The 23,462-nt window shown below is 32.8% G+C and overlaps 1 protein-coding gene across 1 annotated transcript in view; it reads left to right on the top strand.

The window, feature by feature from the left end:
• Hcrtr2 (hypocretin receptor 2) overlaps window positions 1–20,968 on the top strand; it is a 95,491-nt gene extending 74,523 nt beyond the window's left edge. Inside the window, exons 4-8 of the mRNA XM_026398956.2 lie at window positions 1,855–1,970; window positions 14,821–15,041; window positions 17,150–17,271; window positions 18,634–18,859; window positions 20,914–20,968. Of these exons, the coding sequence (XP_026254741.1) occupies window positions 1,855–1,970; window positions 14,821–15,041; window positions 17,150–17,271; window positions 18,634–18,859; window positions 20,914–20,968 (740 nt within the window). The remainder of the gene's footprint in view (window positions 1–1,854; window positions 1,971–14,820; window positions 15,042–17,149; window positions 17,272–18,633; window positions 18,860–20,913) is intronic.
• Window positions 20,969–23,462: the final 2,494 nt, after the last annotated feature.

Below are 23,462 nucleotides of genomic sequence, written 5' to 3'. Positions count from 1 at the left end.
TCCAATTCCTTTGAAATTGGCCCACCAAATGCATCTCAGGCTGTAGCACTTCAAAGGGAAATACTATTTGTTATTCCTCCAGTCAGGCTGCTTGAATTCTATCACTTTTTATGTCACTGGCCAGTTGTACAGGATAAACTTGAAAGGAAGTTAGAAACTGATGAGTTAGGTGAGTGCCTTCTGGGCCAGACAGAGCTAAAAATGACAGCTCAAATTGGTCTCTTAGACCTCCTAGCAGCACATGCATCCTGCTGTTCCTTCAGAAGATTACAGTGAAGAAAAAACAGAGAAATAAGATAGTTTTAGAAGAGAGAATACAGAGAATATTCGACTCAAGTTCAACCAACTCAGGACGACAAACTATGGAATAGAGAATGTGGAGAATATTAAATGCATAGTAAGGTTTAAAATATTTTCAGTAAGTATAAAATGGATGATTGCCAAATAAATGTTATCCATTATTATGGTCATTATCAGACTTAATGTTGGAAAATCCTGACAATAAATTTCCCTTATCAGAATTTTGATCACATAATTAATCTTTCATCATTCATATCCTTTCTGAAGTAAATAAAGAGAATATTTCATGGAGGGGATAGCACTACCTCTCTGTAATAGTATGGAAGTAACCCTTTTGCCGTATTAAGGTCAAAATAAGGCATGTGGTTTTAGAAGGAAATGATAATAACTTTGTTTTGTTAGCATCCACTTACAATTTTATTGAGGTTTTAGGTTTAATATGAATCTTATCTGTGTAATATATACTGTTTTATTTTACATTACAGTTATAGTAGGTATGTCTGTGATATATCCAAATACTAGCGTAGGGAAAACATTTTCTATAGCATTTAAAAAGGCAGTGAGTGATAGGGCAGAGTGCTTGTGCAGCATATGCATATCCTTCATTTGATCCCCAGCACCACAAAGCAACAACAAAATAAAAGGTCAGTGATAGAAGTATTTTAGAAATGGTATAATGTTAACAGTATAATGCCATTAAGTAACTAATTAATCAACTCTTCAGTGAAATGTCTAATTAGTAATAAACATCATTGGTGTATTTAGATTAAGGATAAATTTTTAAAATCACTACAAGCCTAAAGGAACTTATTCCTAAAAAGTGAGATGGTTATAATAAAGAAAAATCCCATGTTGGATTAAAAATTAACTTTAAAAAGCTCTAAACTTCTCATTTTCATTGAAAGTGCATGCATATATTCTTCTACACACACACACACACACACACACACACAGAGAGATGTTCTGTTTTAAGAGAAGTTTTGTATGTGTTACAGTAAGTAAACAAAAAGAATCATCAAATGTTTATTGTATTTATTTTTCCGAAAGTTTTAGATATTTCATTCAAGACAATGGGAAACAACCTCCCAATTTCTCAGGGAATTTGTATTCTAATGAGAAGGAATCAACTGAGCTTATATTCTCTTCCCACTTTATCCAAAGATTTCCTTATTAGGCTTTGACCAAGTCAAGTCCCTTTTTGTAAATGGAAACATAACAACCCCAATTAATGTTTTGCACTTAGTGAAATAAAGGCCTTTCAATAAAGGAATATTCGATTTTGGATAGATTATGGTAGCACAAATTAGGAATGGCTAATAAGTACATAAAGTGAAATCACAACTTCACATTTGGTATATGTATACATGTATATGTATACACATACACTGAGTAAATTTAAGTAAATATTGTAAATTATTTTTATATCTATATGAAATATGCTAATGAAACCATAAGAAGACTAAATGCAGACTCTGAAGGAAAAATGTTGAGAGAACTATCTTAAAAATTCATCAATTTTAACATAAGATTTTATTATTTTAACTTTCATCCCAGGTGAAATTTACCCCAAGATGTATCACATCTGTTTCTTTCTTGTGACATACATGGCACCCCTGTGTCTTATGGTGTTGGCTTATCTGCAAATATTCCGGAAACTCTGGTGCCGACAGGTATGTAATGCCAAATATTTGCATGTGTTTTCTTTAGGAAGTGCTTAAAATTTAAGAATGCATTGTGCCCCATACCATGCTCAGCAAAGGATCATTTGTTCAATAATAATGAGGCTTTAGCCATGGAAGTATATGTCTTGACTTTTTTTAGAGTGATATTTAGGAAATATTTTAAGTGTTGTCTTAAGGAATTTAAATTTATGGCCAAAATTTAACTTCAGTAACTTCAGTGATTGGGTTGATTTTTGTTTGGAATAACATTATTAATTTTGTTCTTTTGAGAAGAAGCAAATAAAAATTTCTTTAAATTTTCCTGAGACTATATCTAGAAGGTAATATTTTAAAATAAGATTTACATTTTAACTAATGGGTTAAATCTCCAACTTCAGAGATCTCATTTTTAGAAGGGTAGAAGAATCAGGTCTCATTTAGATTTTTAAAAACTTTAATAATTCCCAGTTGAGTTATTGCAATCTGTTAGATAATTCAGCTGTGTTGGCAAAGGCTTGTATTGCTTCACTCAATTATTCACTCACCAAACATTCATCACGGATCTTTCTCACACTTGTCTTGCAAGAAGCTAAAAGCTTCTTTTATGTCACTGAGTAACACATTGGAAGGGGCAGAGTCAGATGCAGGTTGAAAATCACCTTAATTATATAAGTACAGGGAAGCAGAATAAGACATAGTGAAGGGGTATGGAATCCAAGGCCTACAACATGTAAGTATTGAAGTGTTAAGTTGATGATTTGAATGAAATCACTAACACATACCTTCAGTGGTTTATAAAGGCACAGAAAAAGATTATGGGTCAGCCTTCTATATTTTGTAAGTTGTATCTTAAAATGACACACTTCTTAAAGATGTATTTTTTAAATGTATTTTTGTCCTTATTTAAAATTATTGTCATTATATTGAGTTTATCAGGTTAGTGAAAAGCCATGCTGTTGATCTGTTTTCTTTGACATATTTTACTGAACTGAAAGAACTTATCAGGACCATCTTAATTTGTTAAAAGGATTTCACAAACCTATTATTTGGTCTTTGGGGTTGGGTCTTTATTCGACTCTCATTATTCAAAGCATTTTTTTTTAAGATTGTGTATATACTGATTAGATATGAGCAATACTTGCATCTTCCAAATATATTGTATGATTTCCAAGTTTTCTTTTTCTCAATTTTTTTGCTAAGAAGCCATTTCTTTTATGACCTTTAAGTGCAAACAATAGCAAAGTTTATTAGCACTCCATTCCCCAACCTTTTTAACTAAAAAATCCCAAAATGTGAACCATTGTAAAACATGAGTGGTGATTTTCTTGATCCCAGTGAGTTTCCTCAACATTTTCCACCTACCCATGAAGCCAAGGCCACATATTTCATGGTGTTTTGTTAATGTAGCATCCCACTTCCTGGGGCGTATAATTGTGTTGGTAAGTTTTCAGTGATTATTGTGCTATAAAAAGGTGGATGTGGTTTGCAGCAACAGTTCTGTGTCACTCGTGTTTCATGTCAGTACTGGGGATTTGCCATGGCTGTACTCCCATCTGAGTAAACAGTTCTTCCTTAGACATGGCATGCTGGGGCTGAGAGAAGGAGCAGAAAGCTGGAAGAAATGAAAATTTCTGCCATGAGGTGGCGTATGTTATGCCTCCTTACTTTTTAATAGCCAAAACTTGTATGTATAATCTTGACCATGAAGAAGAGAAGCATGCCTTACTAAAGACACAGAAGGTCACAGGGCCATAGGGATCTTTTTGCAAGCTGAGGGGTGGAAAATCTGGAATACTATAGTATAAAGAAGTAAAAATGACAGACCCAAAGGCCAGACAACATGAATTTTACACCCTGACAATGTCACTTAGTAGTTACATAATCTTGTCAATGGCTTATTTATTTATTATTTTGTGCCTCACTTTCATCTTTAGAGTGGAGTTGTATAGCATCCACCTCACAGATTGGTTACATACGTTAGACTAATTAAGGACCTAAAGCATAGAGACTGCTCATTAAATAAAATATCTTAATAGTATATGCTGTTATTTGGCTTTTCAACCAATTCTGCTTATATTTCCAAAATAATGTGTTGAATTGTTGAATAGGACTGCCTTTTTTTAAATGAACCTCTTCTATAGCACTTGTAAATTACCTTATAATGACTCTTTTACTGTATTCAATTAAGATAATACACTATAGCCTTCATGTTTGTATCACTACAATTAACAATGCTCAATACATATTTGTTGCTCAATAAATGCTTTAGATAAAAAGTGAGAAGATATGAGAAAGTATTTAGGATTTAAGTGAAGGGGGACGTGGAAGAATACATTGCCCAGTTAACTCAGAGATGTTTTAAGAAAACCTAGAAAAAATTACTGTGGAAGAAAAAATATTCAGTGAGCACAGAGTAATGAAGATATTTTTATTTAGATTGAGATGCTAAAACTGTTCAGTGTTAAGTGCATCCCCTTCCACATTTTTACTCATTAGTGCATTATGCATAATAGAAACTCATATTTTCTTATTTATTTATAAATTAACATTCATTTAAAACACCTTAAGGGTGGTATGTAGATCTGCGTTGCTACCATTGTATCCCCATTCCTTATGTGATGCCTCACATAGAAAGTATTCCAAAACCATTTTTGAATAAATTAATGACTACCAAACCCCAAACAATTTATGTCTTCATAACTTAATTCAGCTTATAGTTCACAATTGCCTGAACTCTAAAATACTTCAAAATTGTATTAGAGGTTCAGAAATAATCCACATTCTTGTTGATGAACTGTCCTGGTTAGTGCGAACCACATGATTCAGAAGATTGCAGTAAAATGCCTGGGCTGTGAAAGTAAAAACATTTACAAAACAGATTGGAATGGAAAATGGCAAATTCAGCTGAGCTCACTTTAGCAGCCACAATAAAGTAAATTAACCCCAAATGGGTAATTATGTAGAATTCTGCTTGAGCAACTCTCAATTTCCAACTGCTAGTGTCTATAAACAGAGTTGTAAGGCATTATGTGTGCCATAGGCTACATCAAGTGAGCCATCAAATGAAGGCCTGTCCTATTTGTTTAAAATTACAGAGATGGAGGGAATCTGTTATATACTTTTGAATTGGTAAGCATAAGATTATTAGTAAGTGAACTGTGTGCCCTTGTTCAACTTTCTCAAGAACTTTAAGCCTCATTAAAAGAATTAGCTATTGCTTTGCTGAAATCAGTTACTTACTTTTTTTTTTTTTTGACAATATGACTTAGAAAACTCAACAGACTGTTCTCTAAAATCTTCTGTTTAAGAACTTGTTAACTTTGGCTTGCTTGGCCCTGTGTGCATAGTGTCAGCATTATTTCCAGTTCTGATCCTTCAGAGAGTTTAACAACACTTCAATCTTCGAGACTGCATGAACTTTTGTTAATTCACCTCATAAATATTTATTAAGCACATACTGTTTCTGGTACTGCAAGAGGCATTTGGGATGAACTATAGTGTATACTTGGGTCTGAGACTATATTTCTACTTTCAGAAGAGTTTGAAAGACCTTCTACTTCCCAGCTCTTTTCTTACCCTCTTATGTCTCTTTTTATTTTTTAATATTCTTCTTGGAGAATTTAAAATTAACACAGTAATGTTAAGTGATAACAAATAAGTCTAGTGTGAGAAATAGTCAATCACAATTGCAAGGCAGAATTATGACGGCAGTAATTCAAGTCCACACCAAGAAATAAAGAGCACCAGTAAAGGTGAATACATAGGTAAATATAAAAATGGTGTACATGTATTTTATGTGTAATTATTTCTTATATCTAAATTAAAAGACACTTGCATAAAATAATAAAGATTCAGTTTATGATGTATAAAGACATAATTGAAAAGAAGGAAGAGGATGAATGTAGCTATATTGGAGCAAACATTTTGTATATTATTGAAATTAAATTGGCATCAATGCAAATTAAAACCACACTGAGATTTCATCTCACTCCAGTCAGAATGTCAATCATCAAGAATACAAGTAACAGTAAATGTTGATGAGAATGTGGGGGAAAATGTACACTCATATATTGCTGGTGGGAGTGCAAATTGGTGCAACCACACTAGAAAGCACTATGGAGATCCTTCAGAAAACTTGAAATGGAACCACCATTTGACCCAGTTATCCCACTCCTAGTTTTATAATCAAAGGACTTAAAATCAGCATACAACCGTGATTCAGCCACATAAATATTTATAGCAGTTCAATGCACAATAGCTCAACTATGGAACCAACCTAGGAAACCTTCAACATATGAATGGATAAAGAAATTTGTTAAATATACACAATAGAATACTACTCAGCCATAAAGAAAAATGAAATTATGGAATTTGCCAGTAAATGGATGGAATTGGAGACTATCATGCTAAATGAAATAAGCCAATTCCCCAAAGCCAAAGGCCAAATGTTGTCTGTGATATGTGGATGCTATCTCACAATGAGGGAGTTAGGTAGGGAAGAATCAAAGTAACTTGGATTAGACAAAGGGGAAAGTAGGGAATGGAGGGCTAATGGGAAGACAGTAGAATGGATCAGACTTTTACTTTCCCATGTGCATATATTATTACATGACCAATGCAATTCTACATCATGTACAACCAGAAGAATGAGAAGTGATACTCCATATATGTATAATATGTCAAAATACATTCTACTATTATGTATAAGTAATTGGAACAAATAAAAAGAATTTTAAAATCCTTCTTTAGGAAGTATATCAGTTAATTAGCTTACTAAGTTCTACTTTGAAAGTAAAATTATCTAATTGTGCCAACCATAAGGTGATCCAATAAATTTGCCAATGAAAGGCTCAAAATAAAACCAGATTGCATATTCTCAATAATTATATTAAATATAAATAGGTGAAATATTCTAATCAAAAAGCATAGAATATTAGAGTAGACAAAACCAACCAACCAACAAACAACTTTCTCTGTATACAAGAGATACTCCTTAGGTTTAAAAATACAAATAGGTAAAAAGTAAAATAGTGGAAAAACAATGTACCATGTAAAAAGGACTCAAAAATGAACTGAAGTGGTTATACTAATATTAGCCAAAATAAGTTAAAAAAATTACTGGTAAAGAGGAATAATTCATGATGATGAAAGAATCAATTCATCCAGAAGATAAAAAAATTATATATAAAAATGGACCTAATAACTGAAACTCAAACAGACCAAGCAAAAACTAACAGTTTTGGTGAAATAAATAAGTAGTTCAACAATTACAATTGAACTCCACTATTCCACTAACTCTAATAAATAGAAAAAGTAGGCAGAATATCAAAATGGAATTAGAAGATTGGAACAAGAATAGCAATCACTAGACTTAACAAATATCTGCCAAATGTCACCAAAAAGAGTAGAATATACATTTGTCCCAGATGCATATAATGCATGTTTCAAGCAAATCATACTTATGATAGGGCTTCATAAAACAAGCACTGGTACATGTTAACTGACTAAAATAATAAAAAGTACAAGTTCCTATCACAATAGAATTATATTATAAAATAACCATGAAAAGAAATTTGGGAGCTAAAGATGTAGCTCAATGGTTAGAGTACTTGCTTAGCATATGAAAGGCCCTGGGTTCAATCCCCAGTTCTACCACATATATACACACACACACACACACAAAATGGATAATTTACATAAGTAAGAAAATTAAATTTTATACTTTGAAATAACCAATAGTTAAGAGAAGAAATTATACAAGGAAAACAAGTATTTTGAAGTCAATGACAATTAAAACACAATATACCAAATATGTATATAGAGTTAAGTAAAATATGTACTGAGAGGAAAATTTATGTCTATAAGCATCTATTGACTTTCTCACTGAATTCTGCCAAACATTTAAATATTAATACAAATACTTCAAATACTTCACAAACTATTGAAAATAGAAGACAAGAGAACTCATTCCTTAAGGTCAAGAGAAAGCATACCCTTCCACGAAAACCAAAGAAAACTATAGTCTAATTAAATATTAACAGAGATGTCAAGTACTCAGCAAAATATTATCAAACTAAATCCAATAATGTATAAAAGGGGTTGCACATGATGACCAAGTGTGATTTAACCTAAAAATGTAAGGTGGGTCTAATAAATGAAAATCAATCAATGTAATGCATATATTAATAGGATAAAGGGAAAAACTCACACGATCATTTCAACAGATACAGTAAAAGCATTTCACAAAATACAACTTTCATGATCAGAGCTCTCAAAAAACTAGGCTAAAAAGAAGTTCTTCAATTTGATAAAGAACAAAAAAGGCTGAATATTGGTATGACAGAAATTATCACCAAATTGACTTATGGAGTCAATACAATCCCCATGAATTTCTAGGTGTCTGTTTTTTTTCCTTTATAAAATAGACAAGCAATTAATACTAAAAATTAATATGTAAATAAAATGAACAGAAAATAGCCAAAATGATCTTGTCTAAGAAAAACAAGTTGGAAAATTTACTTCACAATATGAAATCCTAAGATAGCACTGTAGTAATCAAGACAATAACATACTACTTACATACAGACAGGCAGATAGCTCCATAGAATAGAATTCACAGTCTACAAGTAAACCTGAGTATTTATGGTCAATTTATTTTTGGCAAGGGTTACAACATAACTCACTGAGGGGAATCAGTCTTGTCAGCAAGTGGTGCTAGAACAACTGTATAACCACTCACAAAAAAATGAAGTTGGAATCCCCTCACACCATATACAAAATTTAACCTAAATAGAATCATAGGTTGAAATATAAGAGTAACACTAAAATACTTCTAGAAAAAAACATAGGTTTCCACCATGCAGTGGCTCAGACAAGGAATTCTTAAATATGACTCTAAAACCACAAGCATAAAATGACAAATAAAATAGACATCATCAAAATTAAAACTTTTCTGCTTCAAAGTACATCATTAGAAAATGAAAAGTAAATCCACAGAATGTCAGAAAATATCTGCAAATCATATATCTGTTAAGAGACTGGTCTCTAGAATTTATAAAGAATTCTTATGAATGAACAATAAGGAAAAAAGTGTGAATAAATTTAAATAGGAATTTCTTCTATTCAAAGATATATGAATGACTAATAAACCCATGGAAAACTTTTCAACTTTATTAGTTATTAGAGAAATGTAAACCAAACCACAATATATATGTTTTCATAATCAATGGGACAGCCTCCCAAATTTTAAAGGATAATTTTGGTTGTAAAAATATGGAGAGATCAGATTCTTTGTACATTGCCATTGCAAATGCAAAATAGGTAGCTACTTAGGAAAACATATTTTCCCAAAATTTTAAAGAAACTACTATATGACCCACCAATTCAATCCTAGGTACATGGCCCAAAGAACTAAAAACATGTCCCCACAAATACTTACACAACAATGTTCACAGCAGTATAAATCATAGTAGCCCAAAGTGGAAATAACCCAAATGTTCATCAATGAATGACTGGATAAACTAATTGTGGTCTATACTCACCACAGAGTATTATTCAGCTATGAAAAGATATGAAGTTCTGACACAAAACCACAGCATAAGTGATTTTTGAAACATGATACTAAATGAAAGAAGCCAGGTACAAAGATCACATACAATAAAGCTCTTTTCATTTATGTGAAGTATTGAGAGTAGACAAATTTATAAAGACAAAATGATTGGTGCTTACCAAGTGTGGCAGAAAGGGACAATGGGGAATGATTACTGATGAGTTTAGAGCTGTGTTTCAGAATGATGAAAATGTTTTGGAATTAGGTAGTGATGGTGTTGTAGTTGTACAACTCTGTAAGTATAGTAAAAACTACTTATTTCTACTCCTTAAAACCATATGGTATGTTTTATGGTATGTTCAACCTGTTTCTAAAAAAGAAAAGGAAAATTGATTTTTTAAATAAAAAATTTAAAAGATGGAGATTTCTCTTTGAAAATTCTGCTAAATATGTAAGAAGGGAAAAAAAGAGTTAAATGCAATTTGATAGGTCCATGTAATGAAAGAGTATAATTGAGAACTACCCAAGGTTTGTCTAGGACTAGAGGCTATATCCCTAGAAGTGCAGGAGGTGAGAGAGCCTAGTCAATGGACAATAAACATTAGTTTTCAGAAAGGAGAAAGGAAGTATATTCTACAAGGAAGAGCTAGTACCCTGAATGACAGATAAGATTGGACCAATGGATCTGGAGATGGTCACGGAACCCAAAAACAGGTTTGGGGTTAGCTGAGAAGATCAGTTATAGCAGTGGCAGTCCATAAGGCTATTGGCTCTTAAAGTGGGTATTTACTGTGAGAATAAAGTTAACAGAGAAGGGACAACAAAAATTGTTATAATCCTTGTTGTTAGAACTTAGCATGTGGATCTTAATTCTAACACAGTAGTGCCAAGTTTTTTATTTTATTTTTTTATTGTTTTTGTTTTTGTTTCTTTTCTTTTTTTTTTTTAATTACAAAAAGTCATAGAGTTTAATGAGAAAAAGTCACTGGGGTGTTGGAACACAATCATCCTCAAATGTTGTTGAGTGTGAGGAAGAAGAAAAAGTCCCACTTTCCCTGCCAAACAGAGAAATGTGTGGTTATTGTTTCATGTAAGACAGCCAGCACCTGTCAAGTGTCTGCTGCACTCTGTGCTGATGAAATGGGTAATGAATCAAGGAATAGGGTAAGGACAAAGGAGACTTGAGACTCCTCCTCCTGGTGCAGGCATTTGTTACATGGTAAAAAAAGTGTCCTCCAAATTCTCAAGACCATTCTAGATACCAATTTCACTCTTTGCTTTTTTTTTTTTTTTTCCACTTGGCTTCTTTTTCTAACCCTCAGCAACACTGATTTCTCAGGACTTTGTTCGTGTTTTAAGTTCTATCACTGTAGTGAAACAGCTTTCACTATAGTCACCAATGATTCTTAAAGAATAATTTCCTAAAATTTTTCTTGCTTGATACTTTTACAAAATTAAACAATGGTGTTCACGATTTCACTGTCCATATACTCCCTACCCTGACCCTTCTGTATGTCTTTCTGCATCTCTTTCCTTTAAATGGTTATCCTCTCCTTTCTGGCCATTGAATGATTCTGTATTTGGTCTCATGACAATTCTTTGCACTTTTTTAGATGTCTCTTTCCCCAGACACCTTCTTAATGTGGTAATTGAAAATGTGAAAATCAGACCAGTCCTCTGAATACACACAATTAATACACACACATAAGCACACACTGTGCTTTTATTATAAGTTTTGAAATCAGATGATATCAGTTCTCCAACTTCGTTCTTTTTTTAAAAAAAATTTGTATTACAGGTCCTTTACATTTTACACACAAAAAAACTTAAAATCTGTGTTTCAATTGCTACAAAAACACAAAAGAGTTTGTGGTTTTGAATGGAATTTTTGCATTAAATATATGGATCAATTTTTGAAAAATTAGCATATTAACAATACTAAATCTTCTAGAACATGAATATCTTCATTAATTAGGTCTTCAAACCACATTTAATAGTTTTCAGTGCACATATTTTGTCTGAATTTTATGTATGAATGAAACGTCTATATTGTAATTTAATTTTCCATTTATTTATTACCAGTATAGAGATATAACAATTGATTTTGTGTTCTGCATCTTGCTAAATTCATTTATTAGTTCTGGCATGATTGTGTCCAGATTTTCTTTGTAAGCAGTGATTTCTTCTCAATAGAATCAATATGTTTGCCTCTTATTTATCTTTCTTGTCTTTTTAAACTGGTCCAAAACTCTTGTACAATGTTGAGTAGAAATAGTATAGGAAAAACTTCATTACTCATTCCCAGATTTATAAAAATGTACTTATCTTTCATCATTTAGTAGGGTGATAGAAGGTTGAGAAAGTTTCCTTCTATTGGTTACTGAGAGTTTTTAAAATCATAAATGGGAAATTTTCAAATTCCCATGTTGAATTTTTCAAGTGCTTTTATCTATTGAATTTATCATTTCTATACCATTAATATGATAAATTTTATTAACTGATATTTCAAAGTAAAGTCAAAACTACTGATGGAAACATTCCAAGTGAGCAAACTGAATCATCGTATTTACACATGGCTGATTTGATTTGAAAATATGTTTTTAAGGATTTTTTTCTCTATTCATGAGGGATATTTGATTAGTAGTTTTCCTCTATTATCATTTCTTTGATTATCAAGATAAGTGCAACCTCATAAAATTTGCTGCACAGTATTATCTTGTCTATGAATTTTGTAAGGAATCCCAAAACATATATGTTATTTATTTTTTCTTGTTGCATAGGATTCATCAATGAATCTATATAGACTTGCAGATTTTTTTCAGCAAGGTTTGTTAAATACTGCACAATCTCAGCTTTGGGTAATCCTTTTTGGGGTACTTTGCCCATTTCATATAAGTTGGCAAACTTACTGGTAGTTCATAAAAGTCCTTATTCCCTTTTTAATGTCTGTAGCATGTTTTCCCTTTTCATGTAGCTTCATTCTGGTCACAAATACTTTTTAAGACAGTGTAGTTTCCAAAGTCCATCATTTACATGATATTTCAAATTCATAATGGTGGTAATTCCTCTTTTAGGACATAGTTTCTTGTGAAAGATGATTCTTAATGTTTAAAATAGTGCTATAAAAGTGTTGTGTCTGTGAATGTGCTCTCCACAGTTAAAGATTATGGAGCCCTGACCAACATGGCAAGGAAAAGACCTTCCCACAAGAGCAGCCTCTCAAGATTAACCTTTCTTATCTTTTGTATCATTATTACTGTTTCCATGTAACTAAACATGTATTCAAAATTTTACTGACTCCCATCCCATATCACTTTGCACAAGTTTACAAATGAAAAACTTGCATCGCAATAGAAAAAACATGAGTTTTGATGATCTGACTGCAAATTCTGGTTTCACACATTAAAGATAGGGACTTTGATATAATCCTTCTCAGTATCTACATGATCAAAACCTATAAAATGAGATTATAATCTGATTTAGTTATGAGTTAAGAATCACTCACAATTATTCATTGTTCCTGAAGTTCAGTTAATGTCAGTAACTCCTAATTAATTTTATGCCAGTTTTCTCTGGATATTCAATTTCTTTGTTCAGCTTATCAGTGGAGAAAGGTTATGTGTCCTCAAAATAAGTTGCAAGATTGAGCATCTTTTCTGTCCTTTGTTTAGGTTATGATCTGAAAAGGGGCATCATTGAATTTTTTTAAATGACTGCTGGGACTATAACTGTGCTCCCTGTGGTAGTTTCTCTTCATGGGAACTGTTTTGGATAGTTTCTATAATCATCAGATGCAGATTGTTGGTTCTCTCCTTCAGGGGAACACTCAATAATAGAATCACAAAAGTTTAAATGATCTCTCTGAGATCATTTAGAAAATAGTTCAAGACCATTTAGCAGGCACTTTGGGGGCTTTCATGCTAGAGTTCTGGAACTTTCCAGCATCCATTGCTGCTTCATCTCAATTGCTTAAAAAAAAAAAAAAACATGCTTAAAGAGTCACAAAAGAGGAAGGAATTCTCAGCTCCCATCTTCCCTTAACCACTGCATGAGAAGACTGAACTCTACTACCACTGTGTGAAAAGGGTAATCAACATAACAGGACATACAGAGGGAGGAGGAAAATAATTTATTAGATGTTTCCTATTTAAGATGTTTCCTATTTTTCATTAGCATCATGGACTATTCTTCGAGAGAGAAGATGGTCAAAAGGAGCATCTTTTATTTCTGCTGTGTAGACATCAAAGTAAAATTTTGTTCTCAAATTAAAGATTATCTAACAGACTTTGATCTTGTGGTGTAAAAGCAACAGAATCCATCTAACGTTCATTCTGAGAGACCACAGGGACACATTGGTCTGTCCTGGCGTGCAGCACAGAGATAAAAGCAACAGCTGAATAATCTTAATAGAAGTTAGACAGCCGTATGGTGTGCTTGTTGGCACATTTTCCTCTTAAAAAAAATTAGGCATGCTGAATTTTATTGTTTTGCTCACTAAACCCTATCAATCTTCATGAGCTTATAATTAAGAAAATATTATACTTGGCAGGACTCCCTGCTATTATCAAATAACTTTGAAAAGAAATGGAAAAGTACAAGTTGTATAACTGTTGTTTCAAATTCTAACTATTTGAAATGTTAATGTAAGACCACAAAGGATTCTCAGTATTTTTGCGTGAGTGCATTTTAAAAGGCTGAACTGAAAAAATTGGTTTTAAACAATTCCATTACTAAAAAATTGTAAACAACAGAGAATATTTGTCTCCCCCAGCCCCCACCCCAAAGATTTGCTTTGTCCAAATCTGAGAAACACAAAACCTAACAAAAAGCAGTTGATTCTTAAGTCCTCTCTCTCCTTCTGACAGCAGATGGCAGTATTGATGCATGAAAAAAAAATCCCTTCATGTTACTTTTTCCTTTACCTGCTAGGGTTTTCTCTGTAAATTTAGTCAAGGGATCTGAATCTAGAATTCCTTGTGGGATGATATGGTTGCCCTTTTCTTAGCATTCTTTCCCCCCACATTTTGCTTTTCTTTATATAAGAAGATATATTTTCCATTTGCTGTTCTCGGTATGCCTCCACAAAATTATTTTTAATTATTATTATTATTTTTTCCTACCAACACCCATTTGGCATTTGACTAAATGAATGCCAAGAACATACTCAACCTAGCAAATGCTCTGGAGAAACAGGTGCTCAAACTTCCCAGACAGCCAGCGTCTGAGACCCTTTCCTGTGTCTTCTAATGACTTCTCCAAAGTGGAACATTCCTAAACCAAGTACCAACAAAGGATTCCCTTTCCTTTCAGATTCCTGGAACATCATCTGTAGTTCAGAGGAAATGGAAGCCCCTGCAGCCGGTTTCACAGCCCCGAGGACCAGGGCAGCCTACCAAGTCCCGGATTAGTGCTGTGGCCGCTGAAATCAAGCAGATCCGAGCCAGAAGGAAAACAGCGAGGATGTTGATGGTGGTGCTTTTGGTGTTTGCAATTTGTTATCTGCCGATTAGCATCCTCAATGTACTAAAGAGGTAAAGGACATCTACTATTTGAAAATAAAGTGACTTGACATTTTAATTAAGAACTTTTGTTGTTGTTGTTGGCAAAACCCAAAATCTCCACTTTCTGCCTTGATAGCTTGTCAGGCCAGATAACTCAGTTATGCTGTTGTTACCAGCAGGTAAGGTGAATATCCTCTCAGAGTACATTGACATGTGCTCTTGTTCATGCAGATTCTCAATTGAATGGCAGACATAAAACAGACCTTTCCTCTAACCTCCTCAAGCTAATTGCTAAGCCTAAGATGCAGAAAAAGTTCTAATGCCAACAAAACAAAACAAAACCAAAAAAAAAAAAAAACTCATTTACAGCTTAAGAATTCTTTTTTGATGGGAACAAATGGGTTTTGCAAAACTTTGTTCTCAAAGAGTAGGCAATCATGAAAAAATTCTCTCCAAAGGATAAAAAGAGATAAGCTTTTGTTTGAAGCACTAAACAACAACAAAAAAGTAATCAAAACAGATATTATGTGCTGAATGTCTAAACTTAGAAGAGAAAATCCCTTTAAATTACTGAAATATTCTCAAGTTGAAGATTAATAAAAATTAGCACAACATTTTTCAATGGGGGAAAGTATAGAATTTGTTATGCTGCAGACATGACTACTATTAAGTTCAGATAATGGGTCAATATGACAGGAAAAGTGGTTGCAAAGTCAGTGGTCTACTCTGAACTTCAGGACCAGTCAACTTTATTGGGAATTAGCAAAAATATTGCAAATAGACAGGTCCCAAGGCTATACTAATTCTGTTTATAATAGACTTCAAACTTAACCTTGAATTGCTGCTTTTCTTTCCTGCTTCAGAGTCAATATCATATTCCTCACAGCTGGGGACTCTGGAGAGCAGCAGCTTTGGCTGGAAACTGACTAAAGGTGGTAGAACCAGCTCCAAAAATTTCTCATTCTCTTTGGCCCTTGTTTTTGATTGCCTAATGCCCTTTTTAATAAAGAAAAAAATGAAAAATAAACTTTTGTTCAATAATATTATTTACTGCCATCCCAACCTTAAAGGTATAAGATTTTGGGTGGCTTTTCCTTGAGCCATATGCTAGATCATGAAAATTGTTTTGCCTTCATATCTTTCCATAATCACCCCTTCTTATTTTTCTCGCTCAGAGAAATCCCATACAAATTTATTCTGAATTTTTGCTAGATGTTGTGTTCTGTTCTTAAGAATGTTATAAGAAAATATGCTATGGTCATGGGTGAGTTTCTTACTCTCTCCTTTATTACCTAGTCAAAATTCAACAAAAAGTGGATTTACTGCTCTCTTGGTTGTTCATTTGAATTTCCTATATCTCAGCACTTGTACCTTTTCCTTTCATTATTTCCAAATACTTACTTGTCAGTAATATTTATCTTATACTTCTGAGTTAAATATCATCCTATCCAAGGAAAACAAATAGCTTTCTAAGGAAAAAGTCCAAGTTCAATTTAAAATATTTTCAAGCTTTTGAGTGTTTTCTTTCCCACAAAGTTAAAATGTTTTAAAAAGAATCTTGAAAATCGTTCTTCTCTTTACCACATACATTTTCTTAAAATACTTAGCTCTAGGTTTGCCCTGAATATTAAATGCTTTTTTCTTTCTCTCTCACATACAAAAATATCCTAGCATCTTTTCCTTGAAACTTAACTTTTGGCCTGATCAGTCAAATCCAACAAATAAGAAGTATTACTTAAAATAAGTGCTTTTTAAATCATAATAGTATGTGAATATCAACACAACATTGTACAATTGTATTTAGAAACAAAATGAAATAAGAAGGATATATATTCAATTTCTGTATTTTCTACCATAAAACATTGCATTTGCTGTTTACAGAAAGGAGAGGACCCCCACCACCCCTCTGATTTTACTCAGTTTTTGATTTACTGATTGAGCCATGGTGTCTCTGTTCAGGTACTGAGGCTATTCTAAAGGGACTCTGCTGTCATGAAATTATCAGTGATAGTAGATACCTTCTCAGAGGACTAGGGGTTAGGGCTCTACCAAGGGCCCTACTCACCTTTGAAATGATTATTTAAAATGGGCCTCCCAGAATCACTCTGGATTTTCTGTTTTTGTTTCTTTTCCTACAGAGTATTTGGAATGTTTGCCCACACTGAAGACAGAGAGACTGTATATGCTTGGTTTACATTTTCCCACTGGCTTGTATATGCCAATAGTGCTGCAAACCCCATTATTTACAATTTTCTCAGTGGTAAGTTTTAAACTAATTTTTCTATAAACCATAATTCTGAAAGAGACTGAGGGATCGATAACCAAAAGTTTGGAACAATCTTAAAGTATGTGAAGAGCTTTGTTGCTACTTGAAACAAATTTTCCTCTGACCTGATTTGCTTGAGTTTCTTCTTTTCTGAGAAGAAACACATTACCTCACTCATCAGAGAAAATTATCTAAGTGTTTTTTTTTTTTTTTCTGGTAAATTTAGGAAAAGTGTTGAAATAGGAAGAAAGTGAAATTTGTAAGAAATGAATAACATAGAATCTTGTGTGTCATACCTTAAACTTAATGATTCACAATCATATAAAATAATTTTTATCTATTTATTGTTCCTTTTCCAAATTGTGTGGTCTCACTGACCACTAAAACTATTGTTCATAAATTATACATAATGTAAGCAACATGCACATACACACATCTATAAATTATTCACTCTACCTACGTCTATGGAAAAAATATGATTTAAAAAATTATTTTAAATAACTATTGTTTTCTTTCTATTTTACCTGCCTGACTTTTAGAATTGCATTTTCATTGACTACATCTTTGATTGTCTTCTTCTCTAACCTATTAGCTTAATATATGATATTTTTTATATGTAAAAATAACAATTCATTTTATTGCCAAGTCAAAGTCCTGGTATGGGTTTAAGAATGAGTTATGGAAAACAGCCAATAATTGCTGAAACTTGGGGTATCCTGATGCTTTAACATTTATCTTCTCATGTAAACACTTGGTAACCCAACTGAGGCACAAAGAAAAGAGTTGATGATTTCTAGCACTGTCATTAGCTCTAATAAAGGTGATTGTTTCCAGTTGTCCATCAATAATTTTGATCCAGATTTCTAAAGATTTCCTCCCCTTCTATATTTTCTTCTGATATGTTACGAAGCTTATAAATGGTTTAATATATTTTTCTAGATATTTTGTTGAACTTTGGTGTGCCATTAGTATCTCCTTTAGAATGAAATTGAGGGAGTCATTTCTGTACAGTTTGGACAATGCATAACATGGCTTTCATTATTTTTGAATAAAAATAATGTATCTCTGAGTATGCCTCTATAGATGATCATTTTTATTGTAATTATATAGTTAAATACAATTAAATTCATAAATACATGACCTAAAAGGAATGAAACAAAGAGTGAGCATCACATAGAAGAAGTCTCATTGTTACAAGAATCTACCAATAACATTAATTTCCTTTCCCCATTTTTTCCATCTTTGTAAAACATTGCACCTCGTTGGTAGTTTGGCTCAGGGGAGTTCCTCAGTTGTACCTTAAGCGGTATTTGTTGAAACGTTTATGCATAATTCCCTTCTCTTTCATTCTCCCAGGAAAATTTCGGGAGGAATTTAAAGCTGCATTTTCTTGCTGTTGCCTTGGAGCTCACCATCGCCAGGAGGATCGTCTCACCCGGGGAAGGACAAGCACAGAGAGCAGGAAGTCCCTGACCACCCAGATCAGCAACTTTGATAATGTTTCAAAACTCTCAGAGCAAGTTGTGCTCACCAGCATAAGCACACTCCCAGCAGCCAACGGGGCAGGACCACTGCAAAACTGGTAGAATATTTATTCATATGACGAGGATACCTGAGTCAAACTATTCTTTTTTAAAATATCTGTAAAAGAAATTTTATTACCCTAATGATCTGAAACTAAAATTATTCATTGATTTTTTTAAATAACTTATTGCTCTTTGAAAATAAAAAAAAAAGTGAGTTTAAACTAATCTCAACTTTTGACTTGAACATGTTAGACATTTAACATTACTGAACTTATTTCAGGCTATTTGACTTTTAGCTTCATGTATTTAAACTTGTGTCAATTAAATGTTTGAACATTTCTAATCCTTTTTATAATCCCTTGTTATTTTAATCTCACACATTCAAATTGGCTGTTAAAAATCACCAAGTATTATTCAGTGATTTTCTTTTGGTTACTAGAAGAGATAGCAATTACTAACTCTTGATTAACAAATGCCATATATTAACAACTTCATATTTTTTAAAAAACTCACAAAATACTATCAATACAATGTGACATCTGAAGGAATATATATAAAATAAAATATTACATTAGAAAATTTATAAACTACCTTTCATAACCACATAAAATAAGTACTATTCAACTTTATTTTCCACTAATTTACCACTCATTGATGGCAATTTTCTCAGGTTTATAACCTTCCTGTTGCAAATATTTCTTCCCCAACATATGACCAGTAAGACAGTATATTAAAATTTTAAAATTGTAGTAACTCCTAATATGTAATGATTTCTGTCTCTTAGGAAAAACTTTAACATTTAAAAATAAGATAAAATCAAGGTGACAGGGAATAAGGAAGAGGTGAGTGCCTTCAAGAGAGCTGTAGTCTAGGCAGGGAGACATGTTGAAGAGCACAAGAGGACACACAACTCAAGGGATGCTACCTGATGTGGCAGTGCTGTGGCACAACTAAGGAGGATGGTCCTCACCAGAAAATGGGGCCATACATTTAATTACACTCGCTATGCCAGTGATTTCCACTGGGCTTGTGCTGAGATTCAGGTGGTTAGGAGAAAAGAGAGCCTTGCTGTCAACTCACACATGAACTAAAGGAGTAGAGCATGTGTAGCATAAACAATAGATCTGCAACACAAAGCACTGAGTACTTTAGATTTGTTCTTCAAAAATCTTCTGATTCAAATATTCACCTTGAAATTACATTAAAAGTAAAAGAAGGGTTCATGAAATGGTTCTCTTCATCTCATAGTATAGCAGCAAGTCTTCTGATTGTATTAAAACAAGATATGGACACAATATTTGAGAAAGATTTGGACAGAATATTTTTAGAAGATAATTAATATTTTATTATCTCTTTCTTTTTTGCCCTACTCATCATTTTCAGAGAAAAGTGATGCATCCAGATTTGTTTTATAATCTTTTGAATTTAGGATTCTGTTACCTTGTGCCTTTTCCTACTCAAAGCAAAAACAACCCTTTTATACAGGTTTATGGAATGACATTGCTAAATATCTCCATTATTATCAGTGCAAATAGTGTATTTTGTACATGTGATAATTTTTTGTCTTATATATGTTGCATGAAAGGAGAGTTGTAATTTTCAGATTGGGATAAAAGTTAGCACTTTAAATAGTTTGAGAAAAATCTCAGATACTTTGGTAACATGCCTTAATAGACAAGTAAAGTTCAGAATAAGAGTGAGTATTTTAAAAACTATTAAACCTAGTTCTTACCATTTAAAGGAGAGAGAGAGAGAGATTTAAGAGTGAATGAGAGGGGGTGGGGGGAGAGAGAGAGAGAGAGAGAGAGAGAAGAAAACTCAGAGAGGTGGCATTTGTATAACTGATCTGAAATCAGAATTTCTTTGCTCTAAATCAGTGATTCTCAAAGTGTGGTTCCTGAATCAGCATCAGCATCTCCGGGGAACTTACTAAACATGCAAAACCAAAACCTACTGAACCAGAAACCTTGGGGTGGTACCCAGGAATCTATGTGTTAACAAGACCTACAGGTGATTTTCAAGCACCTTAAGATTTGAGAAACACTGCTAAAAATGATACCATTGGCATCAATTTATTAGCCCGTGTGAAATAAAGTCTCTTACTGCACAGGTATCTACAACAGGGACCACCGTCATCACTACTGTCAACCTGGTTGGAGGTCTGAAAGAAGAGGCTGAGTGTCAATGCTGAACCTCACAAGTGTCATCTCACTCAAAGAGATAATGGCTTATAAAATAAGTGCCACTGTGTTATAAGTGCAGTGTGAAAGAAGACCGGTGTCCAGGCACTCATATGCTTATAATAACCTGAATGACTTGTGTTTTTAACTAAGACTTTCAAATTCTCAGTTTTATTTATTAAAAATTTAAGTTTTGTGAAAGCAGATTATTTTTAAGAATGATCATTACCTGGAAGGAAAATCATAAAATAAAGCCAGTACTTAAACTCTGGGAAAGGAAATAATGGACCATGTATGTATCTCTCAACATGTGGACCCTGGAACTTCCTAAGAGAGCTGGACTTGTATGGATACCTTAATAGGACAAATGGTAAAGACACAAGTGTTCGTAAGCTCTATGAATGTGATGGAATAAAGGGTCAACTACTTACCTCATTATGTGCTAATGACACAAATGAGAAGATTTGTTATGAAGATTGTGTTGGGCCATTTTATGCTATACAATTGAATATGTATCTCTGTTTTTTTCTGTTACATTTTAAAAAAATGTAGTAAGATGTCATTGTCACTGAAATTTTATTTTCAATAGGGATAATAATTTTACCTAATATAGACTATGTTTGAGCTTTATTATTTCTGAATTACTACAAAACCATGCAAACCTAGATATTTGAGTCATTCATTCTTGACAATAGATTGTACCCAGTTTGTGAGAAAAATTACTTTCAAATTTCACAAAACATGAAGAATTTCTGGATATTAAATACCTGTCACAAATTGTTGGTAAGTTCATTGCCGTGTTCACCACAATGATATCAAGTTTCACTCCCAGTGTACATTGTTGTAAAGATGATCAAGAAAATCCACATAAAATGTACTCTGAAGATGCTTAAATCTGAAACTTCAGAATGGCAAAAATCCCAAAGTTGTTTGATCCAAATTACAAGGAGGGCTATTAGTATTTTGATACTAGTGTAATAATACCATGTTTTGCATTTGGTGTATATCATAATAATAGTCAATTGCTTTTCAAAAATATCTGGCTAGTTATTACAATTTAGAAAGCTTTTTATGAAAGTTAATTTCACAACTGATGACTTTTCTACTTCCTACAAGTCACAAGTCACAACTCAAACAAAAAAATAATAATAATTCCAGTAGCTTATGTTCAAATGGTTCTCAAGTTGCATGAAGCAAAATAATAGTGTTTTTTAGAGCCATTATATAAACAGGAGAAATATTGCTAATCTGTCAATTTTATTACTTTATTTACCACAGAAAATGAAGTACAAAGGCATGAAAAACACTTACTCAAAGTTCAAAGGGTCTTGTCTTCTAGATAACTACTGCTACTAATAGGGGGCAAAAGATGCCCCCTGATTTGCCACGTATTCCTATTCTTTAAATTTTCTTCATAACTTTTGAAGTTTGAAGGTCTTTTAAGTTTTCCATGAAATGTGTTTTTCTAGTTGTGGTGTTCCATGTGTGTAACATCATGTCAATTGTTCAACAATTATACTTTTAAAAGTTATTTATGCCTGAGTGTACTATCTTCATAGGAAATTTCTTATCAAACCCAAGGTGATTACACATCCGCTGCTGTGAAGAGTACTCATGATGCAGTTTTTAAGTAAAAAAAAATCATATTGAGAATTCTATAATCACATCATACTGCCCTCTCTATTGTAAGAAAAATTTTGTTGTTGTTGATTAGATAAATTGAATATTCACTCATAATTAGTGTCAAATCTTTGCAGTTAAGGATCAGATTAAGCCCTCTGGTGCAGTACTTAATGACCAAAATATTTTTCCCAATAAGTTTATATAACCAGGGATAATCATGTTATAAAAGATCTTTAATATTGTTTCTAAGAGCCGTATTACAATAAAGGTTAAGATTAATACAGAAATATTTCTTAAAAGTTATATAAAGTTATGTACATAAAGCATTAAATTTTGGAGCTTTCATTCTGAGTCAGAGGTTCAATGTACTTTTGACTTAGAGAAAAACAACCTCATGATTTTCAATTTATTATATTATGTAAAGCATCCATTTACATAATTAATTGTTCTAAGCCATTATGTGTAAGACTGTTTAAACTCAATGGTGAATTCTGAAAATATATATTTTTCTGCTTTAAAAGATTCTGTTAAATTTCAGAGTCAAGTGCCAAGAATTTTAATGTTCAAGATCCTTTCTTATTCAGCACTTTTAATTTTAACCTTTATCAAAGATAAAGTAGTCAGGCAAGATAAATACTTGGCTCCTAGGGAGATGTGATTAGAGTCTAGGGGTATTCCTCAGGAGTACGTGAACATTTTTATAGTGAAAGATAATCTATTTCAGTGGTGAGAATGTTTTGCTCTGAGCAATCTATGATCACTGAGTAGGTACTAATCACCTCCCCGCTTGAACCAACCCTGAAGAGGGATCAGAGCATCTGTACCTTGATCCAGGCCAATGCCATGAAGGAGAAGT

The sequence above is a fragment of the Urocitellus parryii genome, chromosome 8, assembly GCF_045843805.1.
Source record: "Urocitellus parryii isolate mUroPar1 chromosome 8, mUroPar1.hap1, whole genome shotgun sequence".
Lineage (NCBI taxonomy): Eukaryota > Metazoa > Chordata > Mammalia > Rodentia > Sciuridae > Urocitellus > Urocitellus parryii.
Note: the sequence above shows the minus strand (reverse complement) of the source record. Positions and strands in the feature narration are given on the sequence as shown.